The 14522-nt window shown below is 53.6% G+C and overlaps 1 protein-coding gene across 1 annotated transcript; it reads left to right on the top strand.

Annotated features, from left to right (window-relative positions):
- Positions 1–11312: 11312 nt before the first annotated feature.
- LOC110484083 (homeobox protein SIX1) lies at positions 11313–13638 on the top strand. The gene is made up of 2 exons (XM_021554476.2): positions 11313–12020; positions 13060–13638. The coding sequence occupies exons 1-2, from the start codon at positions 11461–11463 to the stop codon at positions 13346–13348; spliced, it is 849 nt and encodes a 282-aa protein (XP_021410151.1). The 5' UTR covers positions 11313–11460; the 3' UTR covers positions 13349–13638.
- The last annotated feature ends 884 nt before the right edge of the window (positions 13639–14522 follow it).

Raw genomic sequence — 14522 nt, 5'->3', positions numbered from 1 at the left:
AGCATTACCCACACTGAAGAAATTTTCCCCAAATTCTCTTTTACAAGTGGTTCTTACCTGTTGCCTGTTTTAAACCTTGCCTGTAAAACAGCTCTTTGTTTACAGACCTTTAATCTCTTGGTAAAGGTGCCAGTTGTGAGATATTAAAATGCCACAAAGAAGAAAAAATTAAACCAAAAAAAAAAAGGAATTTTCAGAGTGAGAGGGACAACCAGCCAAATACAATATGTGGCCAGACAGAATCAGAAGTGCTGGCTGCAGAACAAACCCAAGAGGCATCAGAAAATCCAGCCCAGCCACGATGGGAATGGTTCACTAGCAAAAGGAATGGACAAAACAAAACGTGGGGAAGATCCCCCCCTTCCTCTTCTGCCTTGCCCCCAAAACATCATCTGACATCGATGCCTCCGGTGCATGCAAATGTGCCACTTGGGAAGGGCAAACAGGAATTTTGCCTTTGGTGTCCAGCCCGCCCCACCCTCTGCAGGCAGACCTTGGGAAAAGTGGTGTTTAAAATAAAAAAGGGCGAGATAAGAGAAGGGGAACAGCCCATCTCAGCCCTTTGTACTTCCACAAAGCTCCTTTGTAAAATGAGTGTGATTTCTACCACCCTTGCTGCAGAGCACCATGTGCTGGAGACCTTGTCCCAGCATCAAGCTCCTGCGTGCTCACAGCCAGCCTGTGCTCCTTTTCCCCCTCTTTCCTCTTGGATGTGGCTCTAGGGGACAGCCACCATCCCTCTCTCACCCTGCCTTTCCTGCACAGCCTGACCAAGCTGTGCTAGAGGTTGGCCTGCAAAGAGTTCCTTGTCCTGAGGTTCAAAACCTGTGCCACACCCATCAGCACGTGTGCCACAGCACACCTTGCTGCTGCCCCTCTGGTTTTCTGCACCCAAGGAGTTCATAATTCACCTTCTCCTCCCTGCTGCTCACAGTCCTTGAATGAACATGCTGGAGAGCTCAGCTCTGCTAGGAAGGTACATCCAAAATGTAAATTTAACTCTCAGCTCCTCTTCAAACCCTGCCCAAGGACACACTCATGAGCTCTGGTTGCTCGTTCTCAGGCACTATCAGGGTTTTCTGCCTCTGCCTGTCCCCAGGGCAAAGGTTTTGCCTCTCTGTGGTCTTGGCAGAAGTAGTGGTGTGTCCCCTCCATGGTCATTGCAGAGTTCAACCTGCTGCACCAGTGCACTCTGCAGGAGCAGGTGACTTCAGCCAGGACATCACAAATGTGGCCACAAAGGGTTCTGCTGTGGGGGGATCATTTGGAAGGATATGATGGATAAGCAGGAGAAGTCACCTCTGAAACTTTGTGAAGGCTAAAATCCTAGATCAGCCTTTGCAGCCTGGCTCATCCCAGCTTTTGGCTTCAGAAATCCAGAGCTCAATTTCTGCTACAAAATCATAGAATTTGATTTCTGCAACTTGCTGCAGCATCTCCTGCTTCCACACACCAGGATGGCAAGGGAATACTGGCATGGTTTGGTGTAATTGTGGTCTAGGGGCAGCAACAGGACAATTGCTCTACAGTTTCCTCCACTTCAGCCCTGCAAAACTGTTTTTCACCTCCCTGGAATGTAAGTTTTCTATCACTCTCCTCTGTCTCCAGTACTGAGTTGCACAGGACCCCATCTGTAGGGAAGCATCATAGTGATAAAAACACCCTTTCAAATGTATTTTAATGCAAGTATTTACAATTAATGCTGGAAGCTGTGTAGAGGATCACAGGCCCTGGCCCTTGGTGTGTCCCAGTCCATGCACAAACACAAATGAGCTGCCAACACACACACAAAGCTGCATCCTGCAGCTCAGTGATCCTGTTGAGGTCTGCATGCTTGGAAGGAAATTATCGGGGTGCCAGCAGCAGCCATGACCACATTGTCTTTAAAGCTGAGGAATGCTTTGGAAAGTGATTGTGTATAAAAATAATCATAAAACCCCCCAAATTTTTCATGCTATCCACATGCTCAGCCTAACAACTTTGCCATAACCCATCTATTACAAGTGATGGTAAAAATAAGTTTCTACTACCACAACCTTACCTCAAGAAGTGCAACCCCACCAGCATTGACAGATGTGCTTTGGGAGTTATGTGGAATTGCTGGACATCACCCAGAATTGAAGGAACTTTACTTGAACATGAGAAAAAGGGGAGGAGAGAAAAACACAATCAGTAGATTATACACTGTGATCTGATCTACTTGAGGCACAAAGGACATTAAAATATAAATGAAACTCAAATTTGATGAAGCCAAGAGAGACCAAAGCTGGTTGCAATTAACCTACAAGATTCACAGGCACAAATTATCACAGGGGCCAAGAGCTTGTCCCTGAGAGTGTGGAAATACATACATTTACACACACACCTGAGGAGATATAAATATATTTGTACAACAGTGTTGTCTCAGGGCTGAAAAGGACTTGACAGCACCATTCAGTCTTTCCCCCAGCTCCAAGACGAGATCAAATAGAAGTCGGTATTTTCTGACAGATGTTTGTCTAGACCTGTTTCTAAACAGAGAATCTCCCACCTCCCCAGGCAATTTATTCCAGCACTTCCTTTTCTTCTGCAGCTTCATACACACACGCACAGGTACCTTTATCTCAGAAGGTGAGTGGAGCAGCCTCTGATGCTTTTCACATCAAAAGGCTTTGTGAAGTCATTTCTCATGGCAAGACCTTTCTTGCGGATGACGTTTGAGCCCAAAAGATCTCATAATGACCTCAGGTGACAGGCTGGGCTTGGGGGACAGCAGATGGAGCAAGGGGGGCAAATGGGGAAGGAGGGGGAGATTCAGTCTTTTCCTCATTAACACGTCAGATTTGTCTGCTGATAAGAGAGATCAGCTTTGTACACTCCATTCTTAGACTCAGACGTTAAGTTCCTTTCATTTTTTGATGGAATAAATACACTTTTGGCTTCTTCAGCAGCCACCTGAGAAGAGATGCTGTCCTGTCAAACTTCAGTAAAGCAGAGGAAGGGATGAGGAATGAGGCTGTGCAGCTGGAATATGTAAATGGCAGGATGGAGAGCAGCACTTTTCCAGCCATGCTGGATATCTATTACCTCCACTTTTGGACTGACAATGCACCAAATGTTTCATTGCCTGGGGCCTTACAAAGCTGACCAGCTTTTATAGCTGAAAGCACTAATGTAGAAAGGCAATTGGGAATTAATTATTTAATGTGGTTCTCATTGGTAGAAAGCTTCCACCCCTCCTGCATCTCAGCTACCATTATACATATGTTGCTTTTCTTCAGACTACAGTGATTAGACAGCAGAGGAAAATGATGGCCAAGTCCTGTTCCCACTTGCAGTGAGCTCCATTTAAATCAGCAGATTTACATTCAATAACCAGGACACAGTTTAGGCCCATGCTAGGAAAACAGTGTTTATGAGAAAAAAACATAAATAGATTGCAGCATCTCAGTTTCTGAAAATATGCCTTTTCATACGTGTGCTCCCAAATTCCCTCTTTGGAAGGCAGAATATTCCTACTTAAAAATTAAAATCCATGGAAGTAGCCCTATTTGTAGGAAATTACATCAGGCTCCCTTTAATTTGGCTGTTTGGATGCCTCACTGGAGCAGAGAGAAAGGTGTATCCCAAATCCACTTCATGCTGGTTCAGCTCCAACTTCTCCTGAATTCTCGAGATAAGCATCTATTTCATTTAGAGCCTTTTTAATTATGACCTGTGAAGAAGCAAATGTCCTTTTGAAGATCTCCCCGCAACAGCTGCATGCCAGAGACTCTTGGCCAAGTTACTTGAAGAGTTTAAGGATCAGGCCCCACGTATTTAAAAAAACAAAGTGCAAAATAAGATTCTGCAGTGGGGCTGAGAAGGGGCATGAACTTACCTGTCAGTTGTGATACGTGGGAAACTGGTAACTTCTTCCCTGCAGTCAACACCTCCAGAACCATTCCAGATGAAGCTCCAACAGGATCCTGCTAAAATTCAATGTAGTGAATTACACCAGGAATTAATTTATTGCAATGTGTCATATTTTTGCAAATACAAAATATATTGGGTTTGCCTTTTTTTTTTTTTTTTTTCTTTTGGCCCTTCAGATGAAAGATATATGGCTGTACAGATGTGCTTTTCTAAGATCCAGTGGCATGAAACCTGAAATGCCCCAGCAAGATTCAGGAGCGAGTTTTAATCACCATGGAAGCACGACACTTTTGAAGGTCTATGAAATTATACACCCAGGTCTGAGAAGGGTAAACTTATCCGTCTGGAGAGATCTGCTGATAAACAGAGACAACTCATTTTCTCCTGGAAAGCCGCATTATGCGTTGTTTGAAAAAATAATCAGATGTTAGAGACAGGTTTGTGCTGGGAAGCGAAAGGAGAAAAAAAACAGCACTGGGAGAGGCTTTCTGTAAGGGAAAAGGAAAAGTACTGCCTGCAAATTCAGGAGATGGAAGAGAAGACGGGCTGAGCATCTCTCAGGGCCAGACAGAGCAAGGCTGGCGACGACAGAGGCATATGGAGACCCACCCAGGGCGCAGACAGACCGGAGGACCCCCAGACCTCGGCTTACGCAAGGTGACCTTTCCCCTCTCTAAAATTTCAAAGCTGGCGTTGCCGGCGCTGAACAGACTGTGTGCCATATGTAACATGACCTCAGCTCTGCTCTGCCAAGCCACTGATGGCATCACTAATGAGAGGTGAAAGGTCCCCTCCTTGCAGCCAGCTTGGAAAGCCACCAGGGCGGTGGGTGTGGGATGGCCCCCCCCCAGCACTGCCCCACAACCCCATATTCCCACACCTGGGTCCCCACTGACCCGCCACAGGCACACACACACCCATCCACAAGGGTCGTGGTGCCTCTTCCCTTGGCACAGCTGAAACTGGCACAGTCCCCCAGCAATGGAAATATTTGTTCAGTACCCGAATGCAAAGCCCACAGGGAAACAGAGGCTGGGATGTAAATCCTGTCCCCAATCCAGCTGCCATCCTCGCAGCCCCTGGCAGCACCCTGCTCCCAATGTGGGTCGTGCACTGGCCAGGTGGGGAGAAGGATTTGTGCTGGGGGATGTCACAGAGTGAGGAAAACCCTCAAAGTGCCTGCCTCGATCCAGGGAGGACACAAAATGTAATTTATATTTTTTTCTAAGCATTTTGCATGGAAATCATTACAATAATGTATTGGAAGGGGGGGATCAACCAAACCATCACCCTTGCTGCCCTTTTTTTTTTTTTTTTTTTTTTGGTAGTTCCTTTTTTAAATAAGGGTTTTTTTGCAGTTTTCCCGGTGTCCAGCGCCCCCGTCCTAGCCATCCCCTAAGGCAGGGACAGACGGGATTCACTCGCATGAACTCCCTGCCCCAGACACGCGTGGGGACGGTGCATGTGAGTGTGGGTGGGTGTCACAGGTGCGGGTGTGGGGTGCACGCGTGGGTGGGGTGGGAGCCCGCGTGGGTCGGTGCACACAGGGCTGCAGGAGCGTTCTCAGGGCTCGGTGAGCACGCAGGGCTGCGGTGTCTGTGCCACTTGAGGAGCTCACCGGGACCCTGCCCTCGGGGGAGGGGGAGCGTCGCACACACGGGTGGGGAGTGCCCACGGGTGGATTTTGAGGTGTGGGCACACGGAGGAGCACAGGTAGGGGAGTGAGCACGTTGGTGGGAGCGTGGCGTGTGTGGGGTGACACACGGGTGGGTGTCACAGGGCGGGGGCTGCGGTGCCCCGCTCCCCCAGCCCAGCCCCGGCAGCCCGGGGGGATCGGCCGGGCTGGAGCCGCCTCCCCGAGCGCCCGGCGCGGGGAAGGCGCCCGCGGTTTGTTTCGCTTCTGCGAGTGACTCATTCCTGGCAGATGTGGCACCGCTGAGGTGCAGCGGGGACCCACCCACAACCCTCAGTACAAACACCCCACTCGCGACCCTGCTGCTGCCTCCCCACGCAGGGCCAGACCCCGCGGGGAAGGAGCTGCATTTACCCCTCGCTGCTCTCCCGCCGGGGATCCATTTTTACATCGCATCCGGCGCTGAGAGATTCAATTATTCGTTCCAAACATTATTCTGCCCCTCGCCCTCAGCACACCCTCATCTCGTAGGGGCGCAGGCGAAGCTGCCCACGCGTGTTGGGTCGCGCTGGGACATATCCAGCTGCCGGCCGAGGAGTGGCTGCAGAGGGGCAGCTGGGGCGTGTTTTTCTCCCACGGAGGAGCCGCATCCCGAGGGAACATCCTGCTGCTGCAGAGAAGCAGCACTCGAACCCGCGGCAACCCCATGCCTGGTTTGACCGCAGCCTAATTCCTGCTGCAGTATCCTATTTTTTAAAAATTTGTAAAAATTAAGAAAGAGGCAGAAGTTGCAGCTAACATTGCCTCGCGTTACGGCAAACGCTATTACGCTGGGCAAAGAGAGAAAAACAACGTCGGGAGAAAGCGAATCTCGGCGTTAACACCGCGCGTCCCTGCGCGCCCGCGGGGGGATCGCACCGCCCCTTCCCCCCCTCGGCGTGGGGATCCCACCCGCGGTGGGGCTGCAGCGGCACTCGGGGGCTTTGGGGCCATGCGAGCGGCTGGAGATGGGTGGGGATGGGTGGGGGTCTCCCCCTTTGAGTGGGGGGCTGCAATTGATGCGGGGAGCTGCGCACGCCTGTACCCGAGGGCCGGTCACGGACACGGACACGAACGCGCGGGGGAGGCGGCACAGCCCGTGCCGGCTGGAAGGCGAGCCGCAGGCTTCCGTGCAGAAAAGGAGTTAAACCCCGCCGTTGTCCTTTGATTTAGGAAATGGCTCATCCAATTCAGTTCCAGATTATTCAGGGGCAGGCTGCCTCGCTCGCTCCCTCTCTCCCCACACCAGCCCAAACATCTTGAAGTAATCAGCAGCTGAGAACGGAGACGTCCCCCTGGCATCTCAGGTTAAAGAAGGAGGTCCAGGAAAATGTGGTAGAGCCATTACAAGAAACCTGAGATGCATTCATCAGAGACTCCAATTGCCATCGCATTAGGATTGATTAGAGACCAGCAGTACCGTAATGACCCGGAAAGCGGGGCATACGGGGATTATTAATATCAGACTTCTCAAAGGAAAAAAGAAAAAAAAAAAAGGAAAAAAAAAAAAAAAGAGGGAGAAAAAAAGAAAGGGAGGAAAAAACGGAGGAAAAGAAGGAAGAAGCAGGAGGGGAAATTTAAAAAACAAAAGCACATCGCAGGGCTGCTGCTTGGAGGCAGACTTACCTGAGAGCAGAGGCACTGGCAAGCCGCACGGACGAGAATTCATTTAACTTCTGGGAAACAAAAGCAAACAAACATGAAAAAAATCGCCTCCGAGTCCCCTGAAATCGCCTGCTCCCATGCACAGAGACTCCCAGCGCTGCGGCCAAGGGCTGGGCGGGCCACGGTTCGGGGGTCCCAACCGGGGACTCCCCCTCCGGGGCCAAAGGACCCCGGTCCCCGGGCTGGCGACAGCAAGGACAAGTTAAAGAGCCACCAAAGAGGAGCAAGGAGACCTCGGTGGCTCGTCTCCTTCTCGGTTCCCTACGCCAAAACAAATCTGCCCCTCCTGGTCTCGGTTTAAATGTAGCTCACTGGATAATTAACTCCATCTTTCCAGCCCTGCTTTAACTGTTTATTTAGTGTCACCCCGTATTACCATCACTAGCACTTTCCTCTGAACGGGAGGAGCTGGAGGGTTTCACCTCCCAAAAGGAAATTCTTCGTAGCTTAAAAGAATCAGCATCCAGGAGGTACATTAGCGAAGAGGGAAGGGGGGGGGGGGGGGGGACGACGGGATCTGGGGGTCCCATGGCAAAAGCAGGAGGAAATAAGGGTGGAGGTGCGGGGACAGGGACAGAAAGACGTATCGGCCCTCGAAGAGAAGAAAACAACGCGTGATCACCTCTAATCCTTTGAAAAATGTCCCGGTAAGTGCGCGAAGAAAGAGCCCTTTGTGCCCTGGGGATCGGCCACATCGGGAAGGCCTTATCCTCATCCTTATCCTGCCCCAGCATCCCGGCCCGGGCCGGCCCTCCTCCGGCAGCCCCGGCCCGGCCTGACCCCGCTGGGTGCGGGGGGACCCCCTGGCCGGGCAGCCCCGGGGCGCGGGGCCCGGGCAGGGACGCGGAGCGGCCCCGCGGACACCGGCTTTGTTTTTACAGGTGTCGGGAGGGTAATTTACTAACAAGTAATTAAAGGTCGCACCGGTTTGCAGGCGAGCCGGGCCAGAGGCTCCTGCAAGAGAAGAGCGGTGCATATGGAGAGGGGTTTGTTCTTCCTCATTAAAAAAATAGAATAATAAAGGAGGGAGGGGAGAGGGGGAGAAAGAAAATACAAATCCTTTATTGTTGGGGAATAAGCCGGGAAGCTGGCTGTCTCCCTGCGCCTCGCATTCGGCGAGGAAGGCGGCGCGGATCCGGTATCACGTTGCAGATCCTCACTCGAGATAACGAAATGCGATCTATTTTTCAGAACAGCAAGTGGATGGGAAAGGAGCCTCTACAACACAAACCTCATTGACTTAATGGGTCGGTTTTGGATTTCGCCTTCGAAATGTTCGGCGAGTGGCGGCGTTGTGTTTCTGCCCCGCCGGTTCCCAGCCTGCAGCCCGGTTCTCATCCCGACGAGAAGCGGCTCCCAAAAACCCGCTGCTGATTTTATTTTGTTGCGCTATTTGTTCCCTCTAGATTCTCGTACTTCTAGAGAAAAAAAATTAAATTTTACTTTTGACTGGGGAAGAGCTTTATTTCTAAGCTTGGAAGGAAATGGGGGATGTATTCGGTTTAGGTTTTTTCTGCTTTGTTTTGATTTTTCTGGCGAAATCGAGAAAAAGCCCGCAGCGTGTTGCGTGGGCTCCATCTTCATCCCCGCTTTGCTTTGTATAAATACATCGAATAAATAAGGGAATAAATGAATTTCCTGCACAAACAGAGCCGATGGGTGCCCGGGCAATGGGGGTGAGCAGCGGAGGCCCCCTCGTTCGGCCGCACCTCTCCGCGGGCGCGGAGAGCCAGGCCCCAGCGGCGGGGACAGCCCGGGCAGCTCCGGCCGGGCGGGGAGCGGGGGATGCTGCCGGGTGATGCTGCCGGGCTGCTCCTGCTCCGCCGGCAAAGGAAGCACCGAGAGGGACCGGCGGCAGCAGCTCTGTGCCGTCGTCTTGTTCGGTGGCGTTTTGCTTATTTGCATCTTCCTTGTTTATGTTTTTATTTTTTGAGCGGCTCGAAACTCTCTTTTGTGTTGTTGCTTTTGTGATTTTTCAAGGGTTAAATGGGATGGGGTGTTCTGGAAGTACATTTGCCTCTTTCCGTGGTTCAAAATGAAAGGTTCCTAATTTTTAGGAAAACCAACCCCGAATCCTTAACGAACATTGATGCTCAGTGGTCCTTGCCTACAGCAACTCTCAGGTAGACCCTGGCGGGTCTGTCCCCTCCTCATGTGAATTTTGATGAGAGGGAAGAATAAAGTTCCGCTCAAGAATCGCGAGAAAGGCTCCGCTCAGCCCTCGCCCGTGTCTGTCATCTCTTCTGCCGGCCACATCGGGATAATTTGCTTATTCCCAGCAAGAACAGTGTTTGTTTTGGGCGGCCTTTTACAGGAGGGAAAAAAAGAAAAAGAGAACAACTAAAAAAAGGAGAACTGTGAGGGCAAGAGAAGCCCGCTCTCGTTACAATGCCCAGGGGTTTCCCCAGTCCCGCGTTGCGTTTCTCTCCTCCTCATCCAGAAGTCACAAACCCTCAGGTCCGTGCTTTTCCCGAGCTGAGCCCCTCATTAGAAAGAAGAAAATAAAATTTAAAATTAATAACAATAGAAATAAGGGATGGGGGAACCGACCCCCAGGCTGGGCAAGGCGCTGCTCCTCCAGGACGTGGCCGCGGGCGAGCCGATGCCTCATAATTCTGCGCACTTGCTCCAGACTTTAGGGTATTAGTTGATTTTAGAGCCGGGTTTAAGGCTCCGTTCCGGTCCCCACACAGCTGCCTTGTCAATAAGGATCTGTTCCAAGTAGACATTCCTTCTGGGAGGACATTGCAGCTCTTTAAGACTTCATCTGCAACATCATAAGTACTAAAATAAAATGGCAAGGGAAAATTACCAGACACATGGTCATGGGATATGGAAGCGCCCTGACTCCAGCGGACATAGTACAGTCGCTGTACAGACAGGGTGGCAGGGGCTTAATTTAAACAGCACCGAGACGCGAAGTACGTGGGAAAAACAACAATCCGGATTTAGGAAAATATCGGCCTTTCCCACGTCGTGGCGCGGGCAGAGGCTGCGGGCAGGGAGCGCCGCCGGCTCCGCGCCCCGCGGCCGGGAGCGGCTCCTCTTCACTTGGAGCAGTGAACTCAAATAAATCCGACTTGGTAGGTCAAATAAATCCGACTGTCTTAGTGAGGACAAACAGGTTTTAAAGAGCCCCGCGATGGTTCTTAGCACCCGCGGAACGAACTCATTCCTGAATCCAAAGCGTTCTGGAGTGTGCTTAAAATATGGGCTTCGACTTATCTAATCAAAGATAAATACAGCCATAAAGACACTCCCAGCCCCCCGCGCCCTGCCCTTATCTCACCGCATTGTCCTCACCTCCCTGCTGACAATAGATTATCTTTGCTTAGGGAGCCTAATTGTTTTCTAATTTTTTAAATAATTGCTTTTGAGCGGGGGTGTGCAAATGAGGATTAGGCTAATTTAAAGCGCCGCCGGTGGGTGCAGCGCCGCTGCCCGCGATCCACACGGAGCTGCCCCGACCCGCCGGGCTCCCCCCGCGGCGAACGGGGCAGAGCGAGGGGCAGGAAGGGGCGCACGGGCCCCGCGCGTTATTCAGCGCTTCACCAAAGCATTATTTATTCATCCCCAGCTCGGAGGTAATTAAATACGGGCTGCCTAGGCAGGGGACGGCGAGCGGGCGGGCGGGGGGCAGGAGTTTTGGGGTGGAAAAAAAAAAGATGGAAGAAAGAAAGACAAGAGCCCGCCGGCAGCGGCTTCCCCGGAGATGCGCCCGGGGGCGCGGGCGGCGGGGCTCCCCCCGCGGCCGCCGGGGCCGCACCCGCGCAGAGGCGGCGGCGGGACGCGCAGCCGCGGCCGGGGCCGTGTCCGGGGCCGTGTCCCCGCCGCCAGGCCCCGCCCGCCCGTGCCGAGGCTCTGCCCGCCGGGCCGGGCTGGGCTGGGCTGGGCTGTCCGGGCTGGGCCGGGCCGGGCCGGGGGTGCCCAATCAGCGCGGCGCGGGGGCTCGGGCGCTTTAAGCGCGGCGGCGGCGGAGCGGGGACAAAGTCCCCCCGGCGCCGCGACGAGCATCCCCGCTCGCCCGGCACACCGCCCTCGCCTGCCGCAGCGCCTCCCCGCTCTGGGGCCGGCACCGGCACCGGGATCGGGATCAGCACCGGGCCCGGGCCCGGCGGGCGCCTACCCCCCGCCCCTCCGCCGCCGCGCTCCCGCGGGGTGCCCGTCGCCTCCTCCTCGTCCTCCTCCTCCTTCTCCTCGTCCTCCTGCGGCCGCCGCCGCGCTCGGCCATGTCGATGCTGCCGTCGTTTGGCTTCACGCAGGAGCAGGTCGCCTGCGTCTGCGAGGTGCTGCAGCAAGGGGGGAACCTGGAGAGGCTGGGCCGGTTCCTCTGGTCGCTGCCGGCCTGCGACCACCTGCACAAGAACGAGAGTGTCCTCAAGGCCAAGGCGGTGGTGGCCTTCCACCGCGGCAACTTCCGCGAGCTCTACAAGATCCTGGAGAGCCACCAGTTCTCCCCCCACAACCACCCCAAGCTGCAGCAGCTCTGGCTCAAGGCGCACTACGTGGAAGCCGAGAAGCTGCGGGGCAGACCCTTGGGCGCCGTCGGCAAATACCGCGTCCGCCGAAAATTCCCTTTGCCCCGCACCATCTGGGACGGCGAGGAAACCAGCTACTGCTTCAAGGAGAAATCCCGGGGCGTGCTGCGGGAATGGTACGCCCACAACCCCTACCCGTCCCCCCGGGAGAAGCGGGAGTTGGCGGAAGCCACCGGTCTCACCACCACCCAGGTCAGCAACTGGTTCAAGAACAGAAGGCAACGGGACCGAGCGGCGGAGGCGAAGGAAAGGTACGTGCCACCCTCCGTTCTCCGCTTTTCTCCCTGCTCCACCGTGCTGGGGGCGTTTGGGAACCCGGGAGCTACTCCGGGAACGCGGCGAGTACCCGGAGCCGGATGGGATAGGAGCGACGAAAACACACGGTTCCCTTCAAATCCACCCCCCTCCCTTTTTATTTTTTTTTTCCTTTTTTTTTTTTTTTTTTTTTTTTTTTTTTTTTTTTTTTTTTTTTTTTTTTCCCTCCTAAACCGCGTTGCGGTTCCCCCTTCCGTGGAAACCCAAATGGGTTTTTCACTCGACCTCACCTGCCCTGGGGGAGCAACGAGCTTCCACCGTCCTCTTCCAGGCCGCTCCGCCGCCTTTGTTTGCTGCCTGCCTCCTCGAGTAAACCGGGAGCGATGCGGACCCGGAGGCTCCGGGAAGCGGTCGGGATGCCGGGTCGCGTGTGGCCGCGGGTCGGGCAGGATAGCTCCGGAGCTCGGAGGAGAGAGATGCAGCTCCGGGATGGCGAGGTGGGGGGAAGCAGAGGGAGATCGGGATGAGGACGCGCCGGCCGGGCCGAGCCGCCGCCCCGTACCGAGGCCACCCCGGCAGGCGACGCGGTGGCCTCGGTGCGAGGCGGCCGCTCGGCCCGGCGAGGCAGAGAGCCACGGAGGGCATCTCCTTCAGCTGCCTCCCCACCGAGCCGCCTGGAGAAAACCCCGCACCCAGCTCGTCCGCGGGCCGTACTTTCATTTTTAATTAAAAAGAAAGGAAGACGGCCCCTCAAAAAAAAAAAAATCCCTTCCTCCAGTTTTCCCTCCTCACCTAAATTACCGGGCTGTTCAGTGTATTTATTTGTAGGAGGGATAAAAGGAATAGGGACGATCCGTTATGAATTTTTTTAGGATTATTTTTCTCCCCTTGAGAAGCATCTGCTCCCACGCTGGAACTAAAGGCGAAGGATTTACGGTGGGCATTAGCACAATGCCCATCCCCGCCGCCTCGTGCCCGCCCTAACATCCCCGTGGTGGGATTATATATACATTTTTTTTTTTTTGCCTTTCCCAGAGAGAACACGGAAAACAACAACGCGGCCACCAACAAACCGAACCAACTCTCGCCTCTGGATGGAAGCAAACCCCTCATGTCCAGCTCCGAGGAAGAGTTTTCTCCTCCCCAAAGCCCGGATCAGAACTCGGTCCTGCTCTTGCAGGGGAACCTCAGCCACGCCAGGAGCTCCGGCTATTCCCTGAGCGGCTTAGCCGCATCCCAGACCCCGCACAGCCTCCAAGGCCACCAGCTCCAGGACTCGCTGCTGGGACCCCTCACGTCCAGCCTGGTGGATCTGGGATCCTAAAGGCCCTCGGCGGGCCGCCGGAGGATCGGGAGAGGAGGAGGTTCTGCTCGGGGACAGAGGCTCTGGGTTGTACATAGAGGACAGCACCCGGTTTTACAGGTCACCCGCTGATTGTTAACGGGACTCTCGTCTCTTTTCACACAACCCCACATCGGCTCTTGCTCCAGTTCCCCCTCAGCGTCTCCCACTATCACCACGATTTTTTAATTATTTTTTTTTCCACGTAGCCAAACACAGAGAGCGGCAATAACCCTCATCAGCCCTTCGAGTTCAAACGAGTTGGTCCCAACGGGAATTAAACAAAAAAAAAAAAAAAAAGTAAAAGAAAATGTAAAAGGGGAAAAAAAAAAAAAAAAAGAAAATGAAACCCCAACCCCTGCTGGATCCGATTCCATTCAAACAAATCCCAGCGCCGTGGGCGCGGTGGGGCAGGGTCGGCCGGCACATCCCTGCTGCTGCCTGGCCCGGTCCCCGAGGATCTGGGAAAGGGACAGAGAGAGAGAATCACTGTACTGAGCCCTGTGGCAGAGTGGGAGGAGGGAGGGGAAGTTACGTTTACATTTTTCATACTTAGCCTTACCAAAAAGATTTCGATGTAGTTTAAACTTAAAAAAAAAAAAAAAAAAAAAAAGAAAAAAAAAGAGTGGGAAAAAAATATATCAAAAGCTGCAGTATTAGAGTTTTACCAAGTGCCTGTGTCTGACCGCGGCCGTGCGAGGCAGATACTGAGTGGGCTCCCGTGGACCCGCGTCCCCCACTTTTCTCGTCTTTGGTGGTGAAATGCATCGATGTGGCTAAAAATTAGGATAATAATAGTAATAATAAAAGTCGACGGCCATTTCCTCCTAAACCGCCAGTTCCCCTTTGCCTTCTCCCGTCTGTGCCCGCTCGCCGCCTCCCTCCTCCGGCTTGCAGAGAGCCCGCGGATGACGCTGCCTGTCTCGAGTATTTGTTACCAAAAATCGCATGTGCTTTCGGGTTTATTTTCTATTGTACCTAAACAGTCTAAATTAAACAACGCTGATGGCAGAACACTCAGGCTGCGCTTTTCTTTGCAGGGGCGAACCCGTGCCCCTCTGCCCACCCTCTCCCCCTCCCCACGGGCTGCAGCGGAGGCTCGGGGCTGCGGGGAAGCCGGTGACCCAGTAAGGGAGCAGGGACGGGGACAGAGGAC

This window comes from Lonchura striata, chromosome 6 (assembly GCF_046129695.1).
Source record: "Lonchura striata isolate bLonStr1 chromosome 6, bLonStr1.mat, whole genome shotgun sequence".
In the NCBI taxonomy this organism is placed as follows: domain Eukaryota; kingdom Metazoa; phylum Chordata; class Aves; order Passeriformes; family Estrildidae; genus Lonchura; species Lonchura striata.
This window is presented reverse-complemented; position numbering and strand designations above follow the sequence as displayed.

Coding starts and splice junctions, on each gene's coding strand:
- LOC110484083 (XM_021554476.2), top strand. CDS start 11,461: ATGTCGATGCTGCCGTCGTTTGGCTTCACGCAGGAGCAGGTCGCCTGC. Junction 12,021..13,059: donor GCGGCGGAGGCGAAGGAAAG/GTACGTGCCACC, acceptor TGCCTTTCCCAG/AGAGAACACGGAAAACAACA.